This window comes from Phalacrocorax carbo, chromosome 3 (assembly GCF_963921805.1).
Source record: "Phalacrocorax carbo chromosome 3, bPhaCar2.1, whole genome shotgun sequence".
NCBI classification, from domain to species: Eukaryota; Metazoa; Chordata; class Aves; order Suliformes; family Phalacrocoracidae; genus Phalacrocorax; species Phalacrocorax carbo.
This window is the reverse complement of record NC_087515.1, coordinates 83,261,479-83,279,519: the sequence shown is the minus strand read 5'-3', so window position 1 is coordinate 83,279,519 and position 18,041 is coordinate 83,261,479. Positions and strand designations below refer to the sequence as shown.

The 18,041-nt window shown below is 47.1% G+C and overlaps 1 protein-coding gene across 1 annotated transcript in view; it reads right to left on the bottom strand.

Annotated features, from left to right (window-relative positions):
• SIM1 (SIM bHLH transcription factor 1) overlaps positions 1-18,041 on the bottom strand; it is a 50,953-nt gene that overhangs the window by 22,179 nt on the left and 10,733 nt on the right. Inside the window, exons 2-8 of the mRNA XM_064447560.1 lie at positions 17,179-17,261; positions 16,030-16,119; positions 15,785-15,893; positions 15,569-15,654; positions 14,199-14,398; positions 13,979-14,085; positions 12,923-13,070 (exon numbers count right to left, since the gene is read on the bottom strand). Coding sequence (XP_064303630.1) covers positions 12,923-13,070; positions 13,979-14,085; positions 14,199-14,398; positions 15,569-15,654; positions 15,785-15,893; positions 16,030-16,119; positions 17,179-17,261 — 823 coding nt within the window. The remainder of the gene's footprint in view (positions 1-12,922; positions 13,071-13,978; positions 14,086-14,198; positions 14,399-15,568; positions 15,655-15,784; positions 15,894-16,029; positions 16,120-17,178; positions 17,262-18,041) is intronic.

The following is an 18,041-nucleotide window of genomic DNA, read 5'->3' as shown; positions in this document are numbered from 1 at the left end:
TATGATGACCTGAGTTTAATTTTGTAACTTACATTTATACTGGGAGTGCTTTCTTTCAAATGGGAAGTGCCTGGGACCACAAATGGCTAAAAGTCATGTTCAATGTATGTTCAGTGCTTGCCAAGTTAAATGGAGAAATATATTTGACAGGAGTATATAAATGTTTGTATATATTACGATCTGCCTGATAATGACAAGTTTGGATTAGAGGGACACAGCCTGCAAAGGTTCTTTTCTTTTTTTTTCCTTTTGGATGGCCACCAAACAGTTAAGAATACTTTATCTGAAAGCATGTTAAATCTCGCAGAACTCCATGACTCACGTCCATACTGTCAGCCTTTATTAAATTATTGTGGTGACTTCTTTGTAATCATTTGGGGTTTTTTATTACTTTAAATTCACCTGCACATTCAAAATAATGTTTCTGAATAAGCCAAAGGCCTTTTTCCAACTACTTCTTTTCAATCACTCCATAAAAAACAATGTCATCTCGGTGCATTGGCAAGTGCACGTATGCAGCACCCCTCTCGGAACTAATGCCACATAAACATAAGTTCTCACATATCCCTGTAAGGTGGTCTCAGTTTTGCAGAAAGCCAGACTGACAACAGTGCAACAGACTGCTGTTACACAGGGTAGATTTTCCCATCTCAGATTTCTTCATATTTTTATGTGCTAAAAAATATACCTTGAATAACACTGACACCTTTAAGACACTGATCTAGTAGCCAAGGGGTCTGGATTCAATTCTCAACCCTCCCACAGACTACTGGGCAATTCATGTATCACAGGATTTTAGCAAGCACTTGGCCCTTGCCTGAGCCAAGGTGGCCAATGGGACTTTCAGTTTTGGTGGGGTCACATTTAGCCCAGCGCTGATCACTTCTGAGAATCCCTACCTTAACTTTGCTGAATATTAGCTCTGAAAGGGAGGATGACAACACGTTCTTGCAGGAAACGCTTCTCTTGTGAAATATCTTTGTCTGTCTTGCCTATTAAACTTAAGCTTTTTGTTGGAAGGAAAAATCTGCCACTATCAATGCGTGATAGCTAATGTGATGTTATTAAGCTAACAGCTGCACATCCACCACAGACAACAAAAAATACATTTCCTGAGACCAGTATTCATGTCACTATTGATGCAAAGCATGCTTTTATTATTTCAGAATCTCCATGTATTCAACACAAATGTTAACTATGTCCTATACCATTTATCCTTGATTAAACCTCTTCTAGATAGTTAATCATTAATGATTTCTTTACAGTTGCTGTGCAAACAGTTCATTCATGCCTATGACATGTCAAATTTCACAGACGTGTTCTTTAATTGGATTCATTTATTTCTAATCTACTTAAGTCCTCACTACTGTAATGCTTGACTAAATATACATTAAGCTCACTTATTTAAACTGCTAAAATAAATTTGAGAGGTATTCTATGAATAAAAATACTTGATTCAATACATGTAATACCATTGTTATTGTGTACCTAACTGAGCAGAAATTATTGGAAATAGCACTCTAGATAGCTATATGATAAGCTTGGACAAAAGGATTTTGCTGATGATTTTTTGGCAGAAATTATAAATTAACAGGTTTCCAAATCCTAAGGATTCATACATATGTAATAAGGAGAACCAAAATGAGCTCCTCCTGATTTTCATTAAGGATGTTAGATGTTTCTATTTTAAAACCCAAGCACTTTTTTAAGAGATAAGAGCCTCATACCAGTTCTGTCCACTCACGGCAAGAAAAAAGCCAAGATACTTTCAAGATTTGACTATTCTACATCTTGTAAGTAACTGAAAAGTTGGCACAAAATCTGGAAAAATTCCTGTTTCCAGGGTGTTTAGAAGCCACAAAAGACAGTTATGTAGCTATGGACTCTGGGTTATTAGGGACATAAACAACACTCCTCTATGGGGCTTAAGTATGGTCTTAAAAACCTAGTTTCAGATTTTTCTTTCTAAAACTGGTAGCCTTAAACTCCATTTTGGTGAAGAATTCTCTAATTCACCACTTAGGCTGAGCAGTTTCACAATAGAGAGATGCATCACATTGCAGAGAGGTCACTGATAACACAGGCTACCCTGTGTGTAAAAAATTGCACATTGTTGCATAGTTATGCAGTAAATGATTATTATAAAAATTACTATTATACCTTATACTGTACACAAACCCCTCATGCACTGACACGTCAAATATTGTATACTCTTACCATCCCATCTGAAAACCTGAAAAAGCTCAGAGTGGGACAGCAGGATGGTGGGCTTGGAACAGCCTATCTATGAGGAACAATCAAGGAGACTCCTCAGGCTGAAAAAGACATGACTGGGAGAACAAAATAACACCTGTAAATTATGAGCGACAGAGAGAAAATTAGTAGGAAACAGTTTTCCACTTTTTCTTCTAAAGCAAGTACGGGTTATAAAAGGAATTAAAAGGTGGCACTTTCACAACAAAAGGATGTCTTTCTTACCACAATTACTTAAGCTTGGCAAAAGCTCACATGGTTTCAAAAAGTAAACAGATACATTTGTGGAGAGAAAAAAAATTAAAACCAGAAAACACAAAACATTGACAACTAATACATTCAAAGATCTCACCTCTTTCTAGGAAGTCATTTGAACTTCTTGAAGATTGGGAGAAAGTGCTGGGGAGACATTACTGCATGCTTGTCCTATTTTTAAACTCTTTCCAAAGTATTTGCCATGGTCACATGTGTCTGATCCTGTGTAGCTGTCCTTACATTACACTCTATACCACAGCAGTTACGTAATTTCATACTTCAGTTCCTTTGAAACTGTGCAGTGAAGAGTGGTCCTAACAATTTGCTGTTATTACTTTAAATAATTTACTGTAAAAGTTAATTTATTGATATTTCAGATTTTATCAACACCTCTATGTTCCCCATAATTAAAGCTTTTGTTGTGATAACCTTCCCAATATCCCAAGGTGAACACTTAAAACGATTAGTTAGCTTTTCTGTGATGACTTTCTGGATAAGCTTCTGTGACCTGGGATTAGTTTATATGAAAAAAACCATGTGCTTGAAAAATGGTTTACTCTTCATTCTTTTTGTTCCTTCTTGGGAAATTTCCTATCTGCATGCCTCATAACATACTTGTCCATCATTCCAGCCTGCTTTTTCTGTTCAGTTGCGCCCCGTAGTGAAGAGGCATGTTGAGTCCAAAAGGATTCATGAACTCCATCTGGTGAGGAGGCCCCATTTACAATAGATCACTTTCTCTTTCAGCAGATCAGATCTTTCTTGTCATAAGACTTTCACCTTCCTCAGAAGAAGCAAGGTCTACAATGCAAGTCTTTCCAAGTCACTTGCCTGGAGTTCCTCAGCTTTGGCCAAGGGACAGCGCTTTGCCCCTGAAGGCCGATGTGTCCCATTATCTGCCCACAAAGCAAGAAACCGTGATATGATACCTAATAAAAGCTTTTCAAATGAACCATGTTTTGCTTAAATTTTAGAGGAGTTAAGGGGAGGAAGACAGGCAAGGACCTGCATGTGGCTTTTGCATTTGAGAAGAAAGGCTTTTGGGGTTTTTTTACAAATTAATATACCTGTTCTCTCATTTCATTATTTGTACCTGACTTAGACTGCCTTTTAGCTCTTTCCCACCCACAGCCAAGCCTCTAATGCAGCCAAATCCCACTCACATTACTTGTCACTTGGGTCTAAGACTCTGTTCATATTGGACTCAGGCTTGGTCATCCAGCTTTGAGAGACATACAATGTATAAAGCGTTTATGTTGATAAAACAGGAGACAAATAGCAAGAAAAGCCAGTATCATGGGGCTATAAGATAACACATAATACTCCATTTTATTTGGTACTTTGCTGGTAATCACTGATTCTATCTCCTCAAAGTATATATTATACACAGTTATATTTGCTAAGGGGGTTGATTAAATGTTAAAATTGATACAAGATAACCTGCTTGACTACCTAGACCCTCTGGGCTACAGAGTAAGTTAAACTACCATACATTGCACAACTACTGCTGACCCTACTCTTTCCTTCAAATTCAGAAAAGATTCTTTTTTGATGGTGGTTAATGCTTTTTGACAATATTCCTAACAACAACGCATCATTAACACACACAGTTCCAGAAAAGCATGCCCATGTTAAAATCCGACTTATGAAACTGAAGAATAAGTCTCCAGTGAATTGAATAGTTACAGGTAGTGAAATACTTACTAGGCGTATCTAAAATTTCTCAACAAATAAATAAAAATCATTTCATAAAACACAACACATTCTAGCTACAATCTCCTTTAGAAATTTAAGTCTATCATCTGACTAGTACCTTTGCCCTCTTGGTCCTTGCTCTGACTAGGACAGGCAGGGGCCTTAGCTGGCTTTAGCCTCTGTTGTCACTACCGACACTACAGCTAATCTTCAGCTGAAGTAACTAAACATTTGATTTGGTTTGTGCAACAAGTCTAGTGTATCATAATGTATGAGATTTACTGTGCTTGTGATGACCATAGCTGTAGCACATACACAGCAACTCCAGAGTATCACACCTGTACAAATGGTGCTGTGCACCTTCTCTCCTGTTGCGTTCTTGAACTCCCTCGATATCATCATGGAAGCCCTAATTGCATATCCCCATGTTAAGTCACACAGATGTAGTCACACAGATATGCAGTTTTCTTTGGACTGAAGCCACATCCCCACCCCCATTGCTGGTTTTCATGGACTAGAAAGCACTGAGGAGGCTCATCGTCTTTCAGAAGACGACGCTTTAACTCTCCTACTAGCAGCTTAGGATCAACAGAATTATTTTGGGGGAACACTGTTCAGCAGTTTGGCTGAAATGGGGGGATGCTATCAAGCTATTTATCCCCAAATCCAGCCTTTATTTGAGCAAATACTCTACTGGGATATGCCCTGTGAAGCAGTCATTAAAGATTATTATTTTGTTCTGTGTACAAAACAGTCTTTGGAAACAGCAAGACAAAAATAGCGTGCAATGCCTTTGGGTGGATTTCAGTTAACCGGGGCCTAAGTCAGAGGGAGAGAGTTTTCTATAGCAACAGCCCAGGCTACCAGCTGCCAAACATAGTACAGAGATGATCGAAGCCACAGGCTACTTGGGAACAGGCTGCCTTCAGGGCAGACCGTGCATGTTCGCTTCCTAACCAACAGCACAGATGTAAGAACGTTGGATATTGGATGGGTTTAAGGATCTTCACTCTATGTTATGTCAAAACATCCACACAATGCTAGGGATATAGCCAAACTTTAGTTAGCCAGGCATTTGAGTTTCCATAGTTGCACTAAAACTTCAGCAGATAATAGCTGTTATTTTCAACATTGCTGCCCCCAAGATTTATACACAGTGGTTTGTAGCTGAAAAACTACGGCTGTTCTTTATTAGGTCCCAATTCAACACAGTAACAAATGCATCCTTCAAGCCATCTCTGTTTGGCAAAGCCAAGGAATATTCTTATTTCTAAGCGTGTGCCTAAGGCATTTTTTTATTTCAAAACTGAATTCACTCGGATATAATCATGTACTGAAATTTATGTCCAAGCACTTTTAGAGCCTGCCATGTGCTCAAGTGCTTTAGTAAATCAGGACTTCTGCGATTTAATTGCATTAAGTGGATGATAACAAAAGACAACAACAGGAATAAATCGTCTAACTGTGTTAAAGATCATGTGATTGACTCCAGACTTCAGCCATCCCAAGCCTTCAGAAGGGTCAGACACTATACCCTTGTTCACACAGAGGGATGCCTGCCTCCATAAATAGTGTCATCAAAGTGAAAGGGGCTGCCTCTGAAGTAACCTACTGAGTATCAACATGTGTGCTGGAGCCTGGCCCATGCTGTAAAGTACAAAAGAGAGGTGAGGGAAGGAGGATTGGATTTTAAACAGATACTTGCCACTGTTGAACGGACAAAGGAGATTTATTTGTTAACACTTAATTTAGGCCATGTTGAAATGCCACGTTTGTGTGTGTACAGATAAAAATTAGCAAGAACACCACAATGTAGAGGGAAGAGCTTACTTCAGAAGCAGTATAGTAACTTATCACACCCCTTGTATCTCATGATAATTACAGTGAAACAACACGGGAATCTCAGCAGTACTGAGATGCAGCTCAGAGCAATGAGACCAAACATGCAACAGATTAAGGAAACAGAAGCAGATCTAGTAAAATTGTAAACCTGCTTAAGGAACGCATGGTTGCTGTTACAAAAGCAGGAGCCAGTTCAGCATCCAGTTTTGTGCAGAGTATCGAGAGGATGATAGCACAGAGGGGAATCCTTTCGTAGCAGTTCAGCTGCTTAGCCTGCCTCTTCTGCACAGCCACTAACACAATCTATAGGCAAGATGTAAATGTTGTGTAGTAAAACCAGCAGACACTCTTCCAACTGCCTTGCTTGTCTTCAGCAATCTGAGCTACCACAGAGCAGTGAACATAACCCTACGGTCTCCCTGCCTCTGCCATGTAAGGGGACCACTGGGGCCAATCCCCAAAGGGACTGGAAACACCCAGCTGCTGTAGTGGAGTTCACAAGCTTCATTTATGCCATTCAAAGCGCTGAAAGGCAGAGTAAGGATCAAGTGTGAACAACCCCTCTAGCAGGAACAGCTGTGCTACGGTGTACTGTCCAATGCTTCCATGTAAAATGAAATCTGTGGCAGTTTACCTTAAACCATAAACTGTGGCATTTTAGGAGTAAGAGTCCCTGCAGTGGGCCCTGTACCTTTCATCAGTGGAGTGAGGCAGACAGCTGGAGATAGTAATTGCTTCAGCCATTGCTGCTGCTGAATGTGTCTCAACCCCAGACAATCATTTTACAAGATCTGTAACCCAGTGTTTGGGAGGAGGGAGTTTCCAAAGGCCTGGAACTGGCGGCACACCGAGTGGGAAAGGGATGAAGCAGAAAGCATTGGAAGTCACTTTTCTTTCTTGGAATAGAGACGCTTATTTGCAATCCTGAATTTCATGCCGTGTGAGACTTTACACTAATGACTGCTTTTTTTTCTTCCTATGGATCTGAGCTGCAGTCCTTTAATCATTACTCTAGCAAATAAAACTTTCTTCCTATGAGCAGTGACTGTAGACTCTGGCTCATAGTTTTAGTGCCTTGGCCATTACAGTCACCTGGTTTAAATACAAGCATAGAAATTTGGAGTGAATTAAACAAATGGTAGCTAAGAAAGCCCCTACATGAACAAAGAAGAACTGCAGAAACGTATTGTGGACACCTGGAAAAGCCTGTCTCCTATTTGCAAGAAATATATAAACAATGTTCCAGGGAGACAAGTCCGTAATAAAAACTAGTGGTGAACAAACAGAATACTGCACTGAATCGTTCAAGAGGAATCCTTTTATAATTCTTTCTTTGAGGTATATGCTTCCCAAGCATATAGATTGACTAAAACAATTGCTTTATATATTTATGTTGCTGATCAAAACATGTGAATGATGGCAGGCTTTCCAGTTTTAGGAAAAGTACATTGTAGATTCAACACATTAAGGTGGACCCAGATGTGTGCAAAGTCATGCAAGTGGCAAAATTCCCATTAATACAGAGAAATATAAAGGAAAAGCAGCTGGTCACATTTGATTCTGCTATTTACAACTATTTAAGAAAAAAATACACTACCCTGTTGAAGTCACTAAGCATTATCTCTAGTATTAAAGTTAGATAGCTTAGCTTACTTATACAACTAGTTCCACTAATGATGTAAGGGTGTGCGGGATTTCTCCTGCAAGTAATAACTTCCCCAGCATATTCACTACCCTACACATTCCGTCACACTCTTGAGAGATACAAGAGAACATGTATCTACCTTTGCCTGAGAAAAGGACCCTGTGGCAGTTCCAGATAGGTCAATTTGAGAGAAATTTGAGAGAAAGGTGGGCCTGTAGGTATGGAAATATACCTACAGTGGATTCTCCCATTGACTAGGAATAGGAGGAGGTGAGACCTGATGGCGCAGAGACAGGCCAAAGAGAGGATATTTATGAAAAGCTATGGAAATATGTCATTGTTGCTGTCCAAAAACACAGACAAAGCTTTGTTTCCACATGAAACACAAATTCCCCTAAAGCCCACTTAATATGCCAGGGAGGAATGTTTTCAAAGTCTGAGCCATCACACAGAATGATATCACATCGCTTATACAATCACTTAAATCTGGTAGTACACAAAGCTATAAATAGTCATAACAATCTAAAGATGAAGTGTGCGGATACAATTAACGGTTAATTTATTCTAAATTGCATTTACCACATCATTAAGTAAAACATTCATCAATATGGCAGTTATTTGTGAAATAATCTTTCAAACAAATTGCATTCAATTTGTACTTCTAATCAGCCAGTTACATAATGCAATGTGAAGAGGTCAACTGGAACTATGTCATATATGTACTATATCATCAGAACAGAGATTAGTCACAATTAGGTACCTAATCTATACTATCTGCATGCATTACCGCTGTCGTTATTCTTTTAAATGCTAAAGGACAGCGAAATGTATATAGGAAAGCTTCCTTAGCTTTCTCTGGGGACAAATTATTATAATATTTGCTCGTGCTCAAAAAGTCAAAGGATTTGCACTTTGCGTTATCCATTTGTTTAAAGGGAGGTTGTTTGCGATCTAAATATAAACTTAACTTCAGCAGTTGCATTCCCTATTAATTGACTCAAACTTGAGTCCCTTTATGTGATAAACATGCACAGCTAATAATCAATGATACGGCAACCGTGTGTACAGAACAAATAAGAGAAGAAACACATATTCTGTGTCTGCACTTACATAAGCCAAGCAGAATACAAAGAAGAGCAAACGTGTGCTTTAAAGCTGAAGTCCTTAAAGGTAATTTATATTATTTTTTGACACACTGCTATTACACAAGAGATAACCTTTCCTCTTGTTGCTAAAATGCCCTTGCCACCGTGCCTATTTAGTTCAGCATATCTACACGTTACGAACATTTGTCCTCAGTTCAACAATTCACTTTCTCAAAGCTTGGGATTTACGGAAGGTGGAAATGACCTCTTTTTTTTATTTTCTTAAGGGGGGGTGGGGGTGTCTTCTGCTTAAGCCCTTTGCCATTCTTTCCGGTTTCATCATCTGCATCTCCCAGGGGAGCTGGGAAGCTACAAGGTAAGAGATTCTCGCTTTTCCTGCTGAGCCTGCGCTGAAACTGGTCCTCCAGACTAGTTTGGCACTTATGGCACTCAGTACCCACTCCTTTCCAATCAGAGACTCCGCATCCTCTCAACAGTGAGAAAAAGCTCTTCATCCCACAGGCAAACCAAATAAACTCCTGGGGCTTTTCCTGAGTGAAGAAGTACTGTGTGAGGGGACCCAGCAGGTCAAAAACCTGCACCATATCTTCCAAAGCGTATGACCCCTTTTGCTACTTTTCACCCCAATTCAGTGAAAAAGACTGACATTTCCTATTTTCAAAGGAATATTTGGGAGAGGTCCCATTCAAGCTCCACTCTGCAATCCCATTTCAAAACCCCCTAGTTTTCAACTTTTCTGCTTTCTCCTCGGCTTCCATACGCAAAGGTCGATATACAAAGGTTTGGTTTTCTCTTCCGCACGCACGTTTATTCCTGGCTGTGTTTAGAATCACGGCGAGGCTGCAGCAGGCAAACCCGTGCCTCTGCCCAGGCGTCTCTGCCATGCATCGGGGCCGTGGGTGAAGGCTGGCAGGAACCCACAGCCCACATGCGCGTGTATCTCAGTTGCTCCTGGTTTACTGGAGTAATCCAATGTCATCCTTAAGGAACTGCAGTCGCTATAGGATTTATAGCGGAATAAAATATATTAAACATTTGCTAATTTTGAGTGCTACAGGACCCAAACTCGGCCCTAATGGAGTGGAGTCTACCTCATTCCAGGGGAAAACGTCAAGTCCCCCTAACCCTTCATTTTTCCCCTGTATTTTCACCACCTGCCTTCCTTATTTGAGCGATAACCTGTTTTCTCTGAATAGCTCATTAAGACGACTACGCCGACTCTAGGTACGAGGGGTTCAGCATCCCGCCCCCCGCCTCTCCCACCATGAACCTTTCCCCAGCAGCTCCCCTCCACCCCAGGTTGGGCATTTCAGAGGCTGCCTACATCTCACTCCTTTAAAAGCCAGCCCTTTCTCTGCTCACAGCCCCCCAGCACGGCTCGTTCTTCTCATTTATTTTTCCGAACGGCAGGCAAGCCGTGCGATGATAATAATAATAGCAATAATAATAATAATAGCAATGCGGTGGAAGGTACGGCCGCCCCCTGGACCTCGGGCAGCGATTTCAGCAGCAGCAGCCCCGCCGCAGAAGCAAGCAGGGCGCTCCCTCTTCTGCCGCAGCGCCCTAATGAAGGGCCGGGCAGGCTCGATGACACCCCGAGGACCCGAGCGTAGCCAAAGCAGGTTTTAACGCAGCCGTGCCGCCTGCATTGCAGCCGCCGGCAGCGCACCGCGGTTGCCGCAGCCCGTGACGGACCTCCCGCCATGTACCACCCGCATTTTAGCCAGCCTGGCTCCCCCTCCGCCTTCTCGCCCTCCTCCGCACTGGAGGCAATTCAGCAAAGGGGAGCCTGGCACCGCGCCGCGGGGTAACCTCATCCTCCGAGGGGAATCTTGAAAGAACAACTGCAGGCCTCCTACATGTCAGCCTGGCTGGAAACGGGTTTAAAGATAACCTTCTTCTTAAAATCCAATACACGCACACGCAATATACACAACGCACGAAAATATAAAGCCGCTGCCACCAGCGAAAAGTCAGCCGAGGCGGAGGCATCGCTCCTGAGGGGCGAGCCGGCTCCCCTGCAGAGCCGGTTTGGGGGGGGGGGGGGGGGGTGCCGTGAGCGCCGGGGCTCCCCGAGCCCAGCTGCCGGGCGGCGGGAGGGCGGGTCGAGGCCGTGGGGGTGCAAACGGGGTGGCCGCGGCCCCTGCGAGGCGCTGGTAGCCACCGTGGGCTGGGTCGCACAGTCCCGCCGCTGGGAAACAGCTCCGAGGGGGGTTTCTGAGCGGCCCCCGCGGGCCCGGGGCACTCCCCTGCTTGCTTTGCTGTGCCAGCGCCAAATGGCGGTGCCGCGGCGGTCACCCCCGGCAGGCAGGGGACAGGTCGAGCCGGATCCCCGGCTGCCCTCAAGCAGATCCGCTGGGATGTTTCATTTCCAGGCGGGTCATTTGAGGTAGAGTTGCGTGGTTGACGTGCACGCTTTGGCGATTAAAGGGGAGGGAAACGACCGATAATCTCAGGTGCTCATAGGAAAACATGGAGCGTTGCTGGTGCAAAACCACTCGTTGCCTGTCGGTTCCTTGGTTCTTAGCGTTACGAGACGCTGACTTCTCTCTTCGCAGTTCCCCGGTCACCTAAGTCAAGCGCTTGGACTTAACTGAGAAGTATAAAACGCCTACAATACAGAGGGGGGCTGGTGCAGGGGAAAAGGAACGTACGAAGGTACGGAAGAGCCAGAGAGCAGAGGTGACGACGCCTCTGCTGGTCCGCACCCTCGCTGGGTGAACGCCAGAGCACTACCCCGCATCCCTTTTTAAAGAGAATGAAAGGGATTTTCTTCAAAGGGGAATCGCAGTTTACTCCCTGCACCGGATTGCTGACCCAAATGCATGCTTTTTCATGCAGGCGCAATAACCCCTGTCTGCCCATCTAAGAGCACGGTGCCCCGTTATCACCTTACTTTCTAAAGCCATTAGGCACTAGCAATGGCCCCGCGTCCCCTTCCCCACCGGAGGCGCCAGCACACACGACCAGAGCCGTTGCCTCCGTAACGAGCCACTTCATTTTTGGGAAGCACGTCTTAAACTGGGCTGCCAACCCACTCGCCACCTGTGCGCGCACGAAACCCGCAAGGGCGAGATCGCCGCAGCCTTGGGAGAGGGGCGGGAGCGCCTCTCGGACGTTTCCAACACCTACATTTGCCTCCAGAATTAAAAATGAGGAGCTGAACAGAGGAATCCTCAGTCCCTAGGATCAACGAGGCACCGCCGACCCGACCGGCCCTACGATCCTAATGAAGCATCAGTGCTGCCGCCAGCAGCTCCTGCCGTGTCCAGAGGCGATGAGGACAGCCGCGGTGATAAACGCTTCAAAACAGTCCGAGCCACCTTCCCCTCCCTCACTGGGCCTCTGCGTTTCAGTTTAAGCAGCATAGCTAGAGCACAACCTAGAAATCCGCAAATACAAGATGATGTGTTGAGATAATCGGTAACTCAGCAGTCACTCTGATTTTTTTTTTTAATTCTTTTTTTTTTTTTTTTTTTTAGAGTTTGTCTGACCCTTCTGGTCACCAACTCTCTTTGTGGTTCACTGTAAGGATCGCTATCCAAGAACAAAAAAGAAATCTCGGAGCTTTGATAGAGACTCTGGATGAAATTAAGAACTTCAAACCCCAGATTTTTGAAAAGAAAAACAGATGTCCTGTTTGTTGAGTATAAATAACTCCGTACGTGGAAACCTTTTTTTTTTTTTTTTTTTTTTACGCTGCATTAAATTTTATTTAATGCTGGGTGCATTTAAACTGAAGAAAAAAACGTTCGGGGGGGGCAGCAAAATATGTGGGTGACAAACCTCTAAATCTTTCCCCTCTCGAAAGAGCAAGAAACAGGCAGACGGGAAACCCTTCATCTAGATGAAAGCGTTCAGTGTGTTTCCTAGCAGACCTGGCGAGCCTGCCCTGGTCAGCGCGGCAGCCGGGGGGCTTCGCAGCCGCGCTCGGGGGAGAGAGGGCGGGAGGAGCGGCCGCCGGGCCCGGCCCGCGGCGCTGCCCTGTGCGGGGCGCACCGGCAGGTGCCCGCCGCCGGGAGCTCGGCTCCCCTCGGCTCTGGTCGGCACCGCTCGGCCCCGCTCTCGGCCCCGCTCGGCCACTTTCGGCCCCGCGCAACTTGTCGCGGCCCTCGGGCTGACTTACGTGAGGACGTAGTTGACGCTGACGATGCAGTGCGGGCGGGAGGAGCGGCTGTTGTGCACGATGGTGGCGTAGCTCTGCACCCACACCCAGCCGCCGTGTTTGGCCAGGAAGCGGTAGTACTTGGTGGTCACTTGCCCTTTCACCAGCACTGCGGGGACAAAGCGGGGCGACCCTCAGCGCGGCTCCCGCCTCCGCTTTGATCAGCCCTGGGAAGGGGGCGCGCACCCCCCCGGACCCCCGCGGGCGAGGAGAGGGACAGGGAGGGAACCCCTTAGCGTCACACCGGCAAGCAGCGTGGACCGAAGCCCCCGTGGGCAAGGGGTGTGGAGCCCTGCGGGCAGGGCTGACCTCGGACCCCGAGGGTCGGGCCACTCGTTATCAACGGCTATTCGGGGAGAGCGGTGGGGCAGGGTGAGCGCCCCGGGGGGCTGGGTACCCCCATCCACCCCCCCAACCCCGGCATGTCGTCATCGAGATTTAATTCTCTAAGTCTGGCTTTGGGTTTTATCTCTTCTCGTTACATTCTCTGTAAGGAAACTTACCGGAAATTAATATCCTTTTTATTCATCTATCCATGCATTAATGTCATCGTGATATCAAAATAGAATAAAGAACAGCTCTCCGAATCGGGCTCCCTACTGCAGTCAGAATTAGATACACAGATAAGATTTGCAAGAGTCGGTGGAACAAAAGTGTTTGGATTTCACTGGCGTGGCTTTTTGGAGCAAGAAAAAAGGGGGTTTTCCCTAACGTGAATTCGAAGTGAACGGAGCGCCCGAGGTTTGCGCAGGGAAGTTCCTGTCCTACAACCGGGAGCTGAGGAGGGAAAAACAGCCTTTCACTGCCGATCCCCTCCATTTCCCCCCTGCCTCCAGCTCGGAGTTCAGTCTCTAACGACTTGCTTCATTAAAAGCTGCTGTAGGTTTTGCTTATTCTCCCCTTCGGTGAGCTGGCTTTTCCCATTCCGACCTAGAGGTAAATCCTAACAAACACAAAGTCCACCTGCAGAGGGAGAAGGCGAGGGGCAGGGTCCCTACAAGAACATCATCTCCTTACACAAGTGATGCGCGCATCGCAGGTGGAAGGTGTCACAGCCGTGGACGTGGTGGTAAAGGGTCTTCTCTATCAAGTCCTGGGGCTCGTAACCTGTTAGCTCAGCTACCCTGCAAGAGACACAAGCAGCAAATACCAGTGGGTGAGAGGACAGGAGAGGAGGCCTGGGGGAGAAGAAGGGAGGGGCGAGGGGGAATAGTTTTCGGAATAACCCCGGCTCTACCTGGAATCTAAGAATATGAGCTTCATGTCTAGGCTGGCCCGAAACATGAACATGTTGCTGTGGAGCTTGATCTCCGTCACGGCGCTGGGCGGCAGCGAGTGGCCCACGGCGACCAAGCCCACGTTTTGGTAGCAGCCGTCGAAGGGGGACATGTCCAGGCTGTACTGGCGGATCTTCAGGTACCCGCTGCAGTGAATGACCTGCCGGAGACACAGCAAAGCTCGGGGGCTGTCTGGGGGGCGTGTGGGGGGGGTGCTGTGACAGGCGTCCCTCCCCGCGGGGGGATCGGGGCAGACCCTCCCGCTGCCCCGAGCCCTGGAGCCGCGGCACCGCTCCGCCAAAGTGGCACTCTCTGCCGGTTTTCTGCTCTTCTCTTCGGGCTGGGGTTGGGTTTTTTTCCATGAGAGAGATCAGCACTGATCTAAGGCCCATTAAAGTCAACGAGAGGTTGGGGTTTTTTTTTCCACTGACTTAAGTGGTTTTTGGACCACCTCCTAACTACGCTTTTATTATTCTTCTAAAAAGGAAAGACGCGGAAGTGCCAAGCCACTTGCAGCTTTGTAATGAAGAGTGTATGCGTGTGAGAGAAAGGGTTTACATGTGTGCATATGTCACATGTGTAAGATATGTGTGTTGTACGGACAGAGCAGACGCGATCCGTAGCCAGAACATATCTTTGGACGTAGATTTAGGTATGTCTCCTAAATGCCTCCTTGCATATATCACTGCTGTGTATTTCCAGTCTTACTTGTCTATTATTAGGGTTTTTCTTCCTGGAGTAATTTCAACAGATGTCCTTATTCCACGGCATGTCATGGCACAACATCTCCTTGGGTTATAGGTACCCACCGCTCTCCGGCATCGTGCAGCTGACAAACCAGCAGGGCGAAGATGGGGGAGCAGGGGCTCTCCCCACCGAGGGGCCCCGAGCAGAACCGTGTGGAACACGCGGGCCAAACCCTTGTCTTGGAGAGCTGCCCCTGAAGCTGACGGGTTACCCAATAAAGAAATAAATTAACCCAGGGCTCCCGTTGTGTCACCTGACCGCTTCCACTGGCACCTCGGGAACGTCAGTGGTTGTGCGAGGTTCAGTTTAAAAAGCAAAATAAAATAAATAAATAAAAAAACAACAACACGGGGAGTTCGATTGCTTGGGTTTGTGGTTTGAGCTCTTTAACCTGAAACTCCGAGAGAAATTCTGACTCTGAACCACATGAAAGAGTACCGGGCTGCGCCAGCCCCCGCGGACAGAGGGCTCACCCCCACTCCTGTCCCCATTTCCACCGCCCGCCCAGTGTGCTGGCCGCTGCCGGGGCAGGGGTGCAGGAAGGCGGCGGGGGGGTCGGGGGGTGTCTGGCCTGGGCACGCACCTTGTAGCCCCCGCAGGTCAGGCCCGCGTTCCTCTTGGCCAGGACGCACTTCATCCTCAGGAAAAAGGACCTCTCGATCTCGTACTCTGGGAGGGGAGGGAAAGGCAGAGGCGGGGTGAGGCGAGGTTCCGCCGCCCCTGCGCGGTTTCCTCCGCGGCCGCGCAGGCCGAGCTCGGGAGAGGGGGGGGGTGTGCGGCGGGGGGCTGTGTACTTTACCCTGCACGAAATGGGAATGGTAGGGCTGGTGGGCCGTGAGCACCGCCGTCATCTCATCGTGGTCGGCGGGGTGGATGTACTCGTAAATGCTATTGCCGGTCAGCTCTACCTGTGAGAGAGGAGGAGGAGGTGGGGGAGGAAGGGGTTCAGCACCGCGGCACCCCTCAACCTCCCCTATCATCGGGGGGGGGGGGGACGCAGGCACGGGGACTAGCAGCTCTTCCCCCCCCCCCCCCCCCGCCTACCTGCGACAAGCCCAGGTGCACCGAGGCCGTCTCTGAGATGTACATGATCTTGCCATCCGGAGCCACGACAAATATGAAACCGTCCAACGTCTGCAGAAAAGGGTTGAGGGAGGTATAAATATATCCATAGACAGACAGAGATCCACCCATGGAGACAGATAGACCCATGAAGTACCTGTCCCTCGGATTTAATTTAACATAGAGGCATCCCTGTTCAGGCTGTGATTATTCAAAAAGTTGGAAGGAAATGGGCAAGTCCCGGACAGGAATCCATCTAAAGCTCCTGAACCCCGGAGATACAACCCATTTCTCAGAGAGGCCAAGCTCAAAAGTAATGCAAGGTGTCTGGGAAGCATCTAAGAAGAGGTCCTGGCTATCTGTTGATTAATATGTCGGTCCCAGTAACCCTGAATACTTCTATCCCATTTCAAATGTCACTGGGGGTTCAGCGCTTGGATATTTGCTAAGGAGACTTCAAGCGAGCGAGGAGGATCTAAAACTCTCCGCAGTGTAAATAAGGGACGAGGCGATTTGTCAGGCACGTTTCAGCAGACATAGGTGGGACTTCTGGGTGTGCCGAGGGCAGAATAAGCCCCCAAAAGGCCACCCCGCCAAAAACGCGTGGTGATGGTAACCGCTAATACTCCTTAGTATTTCAGACCGCAGCGAGTTTTCAAATGTGTCCTACCTGGTTTGTGTCTATGCTAATTTCTGTGCCTGCTAAGTCCAGGACGGCCTTCCCCAACTTGTCTCTAGAGCCTCTCCGTGTCTCTACACCACCCGGAGGTTCAGAGCTTTACCGTGTCACCTTGTTACTAATTGGGGGAAAAGCCATGCTCCTGTTCTCCGGTCCCAGCAAACACACCGGGGTACGCTGTGAACCCCTCGCTGCAAACCCTGTGTTGGCCAGTGCTGGGGCAAAGGACCCGCAGGTAGCAAACCACAGCCCCATTTCAACGCACGACTTTCAGCCGCGACGGCTCCTGTTTCTGAAGTCTCGTCGTCTGCCTCCTCCCCCCCCCCCGCCCTTTTTTTGGTATTAAACACGTGAAAAGTTAAAAATTAGTCAAGGTGGCAATTAAAGGCTCAGAAGAGGGAATGACTTCTTTAATCATTAATACCATCTGGCTGTCGTTTCCAGACCAGTACCTGCAAAAGATGGGATCCCAGTTCCCGTCCGACATTATCCAGCGGGCTGGTTCGGCTAGAGTGGCCCCAGGCTTCTCCAAGTCCTGTTTGTTTAAGACACACGCACACACACACAAAAAAAAAAGTAAGGTGAGGACATGAAAAATCGACTCGTGTTGGCCTGCCGGAGAGGAACTTTCTTTTTTGCTTGTATTCGCTTTAAAACGTGTACGGATCATCTTTGGAAAACTAGACATGATTTCTTTGCACAGAAAAACCTCTTTCATGGATTTTTTTAAAAAGACCTAACACCCGTGACAGAAAAACACCAAAACACGTATTTTGAGTTAACGGTGAAACTCGTTCCTGAGACCTAAGTGACAGTTCGTTCCTAAGACCTAAGACCTAAGTGAAACAGCGTGCCAGATAAAAGGGCTTTTTAGTGCTGCCTCCGGCTACTGGGAACCGGCTCCTTGAACTTCAGGGAGAGCGCTTTCCTCCTAACGTGCCCGAAGGGATGCTGGACAACACTGAGAACTATTTAAAAATGAAAGAGAGGGGTGTGCTGGGGGAAGCCTTTGATGTCGAGACAAGGATGCGGTTAACGTGGCACGACGGTGCCTGGGAAGAGCAGGCTCTTGGCGGCGGCCAGGCCGGCGGTGAGGGTCGGGTCGGTCCTGCTGGCGGTGCGGGTTGGGTCCCTCCCTCCGCAGAAGGCAGAGTTCGGCCACCACCCGCCGGGTAACTAGTCCAGGCGAGTCACTGTCCAACGGCACGGACCCTCCTGAGCCCCACGAAGCCGGGTGTGCGGGATTCACCTCCGTCCCCAGCATCCCTCCTCCCCGCCGCCCCGGCGGGCGGGATGGGTACCCCTGCAGAAGGGA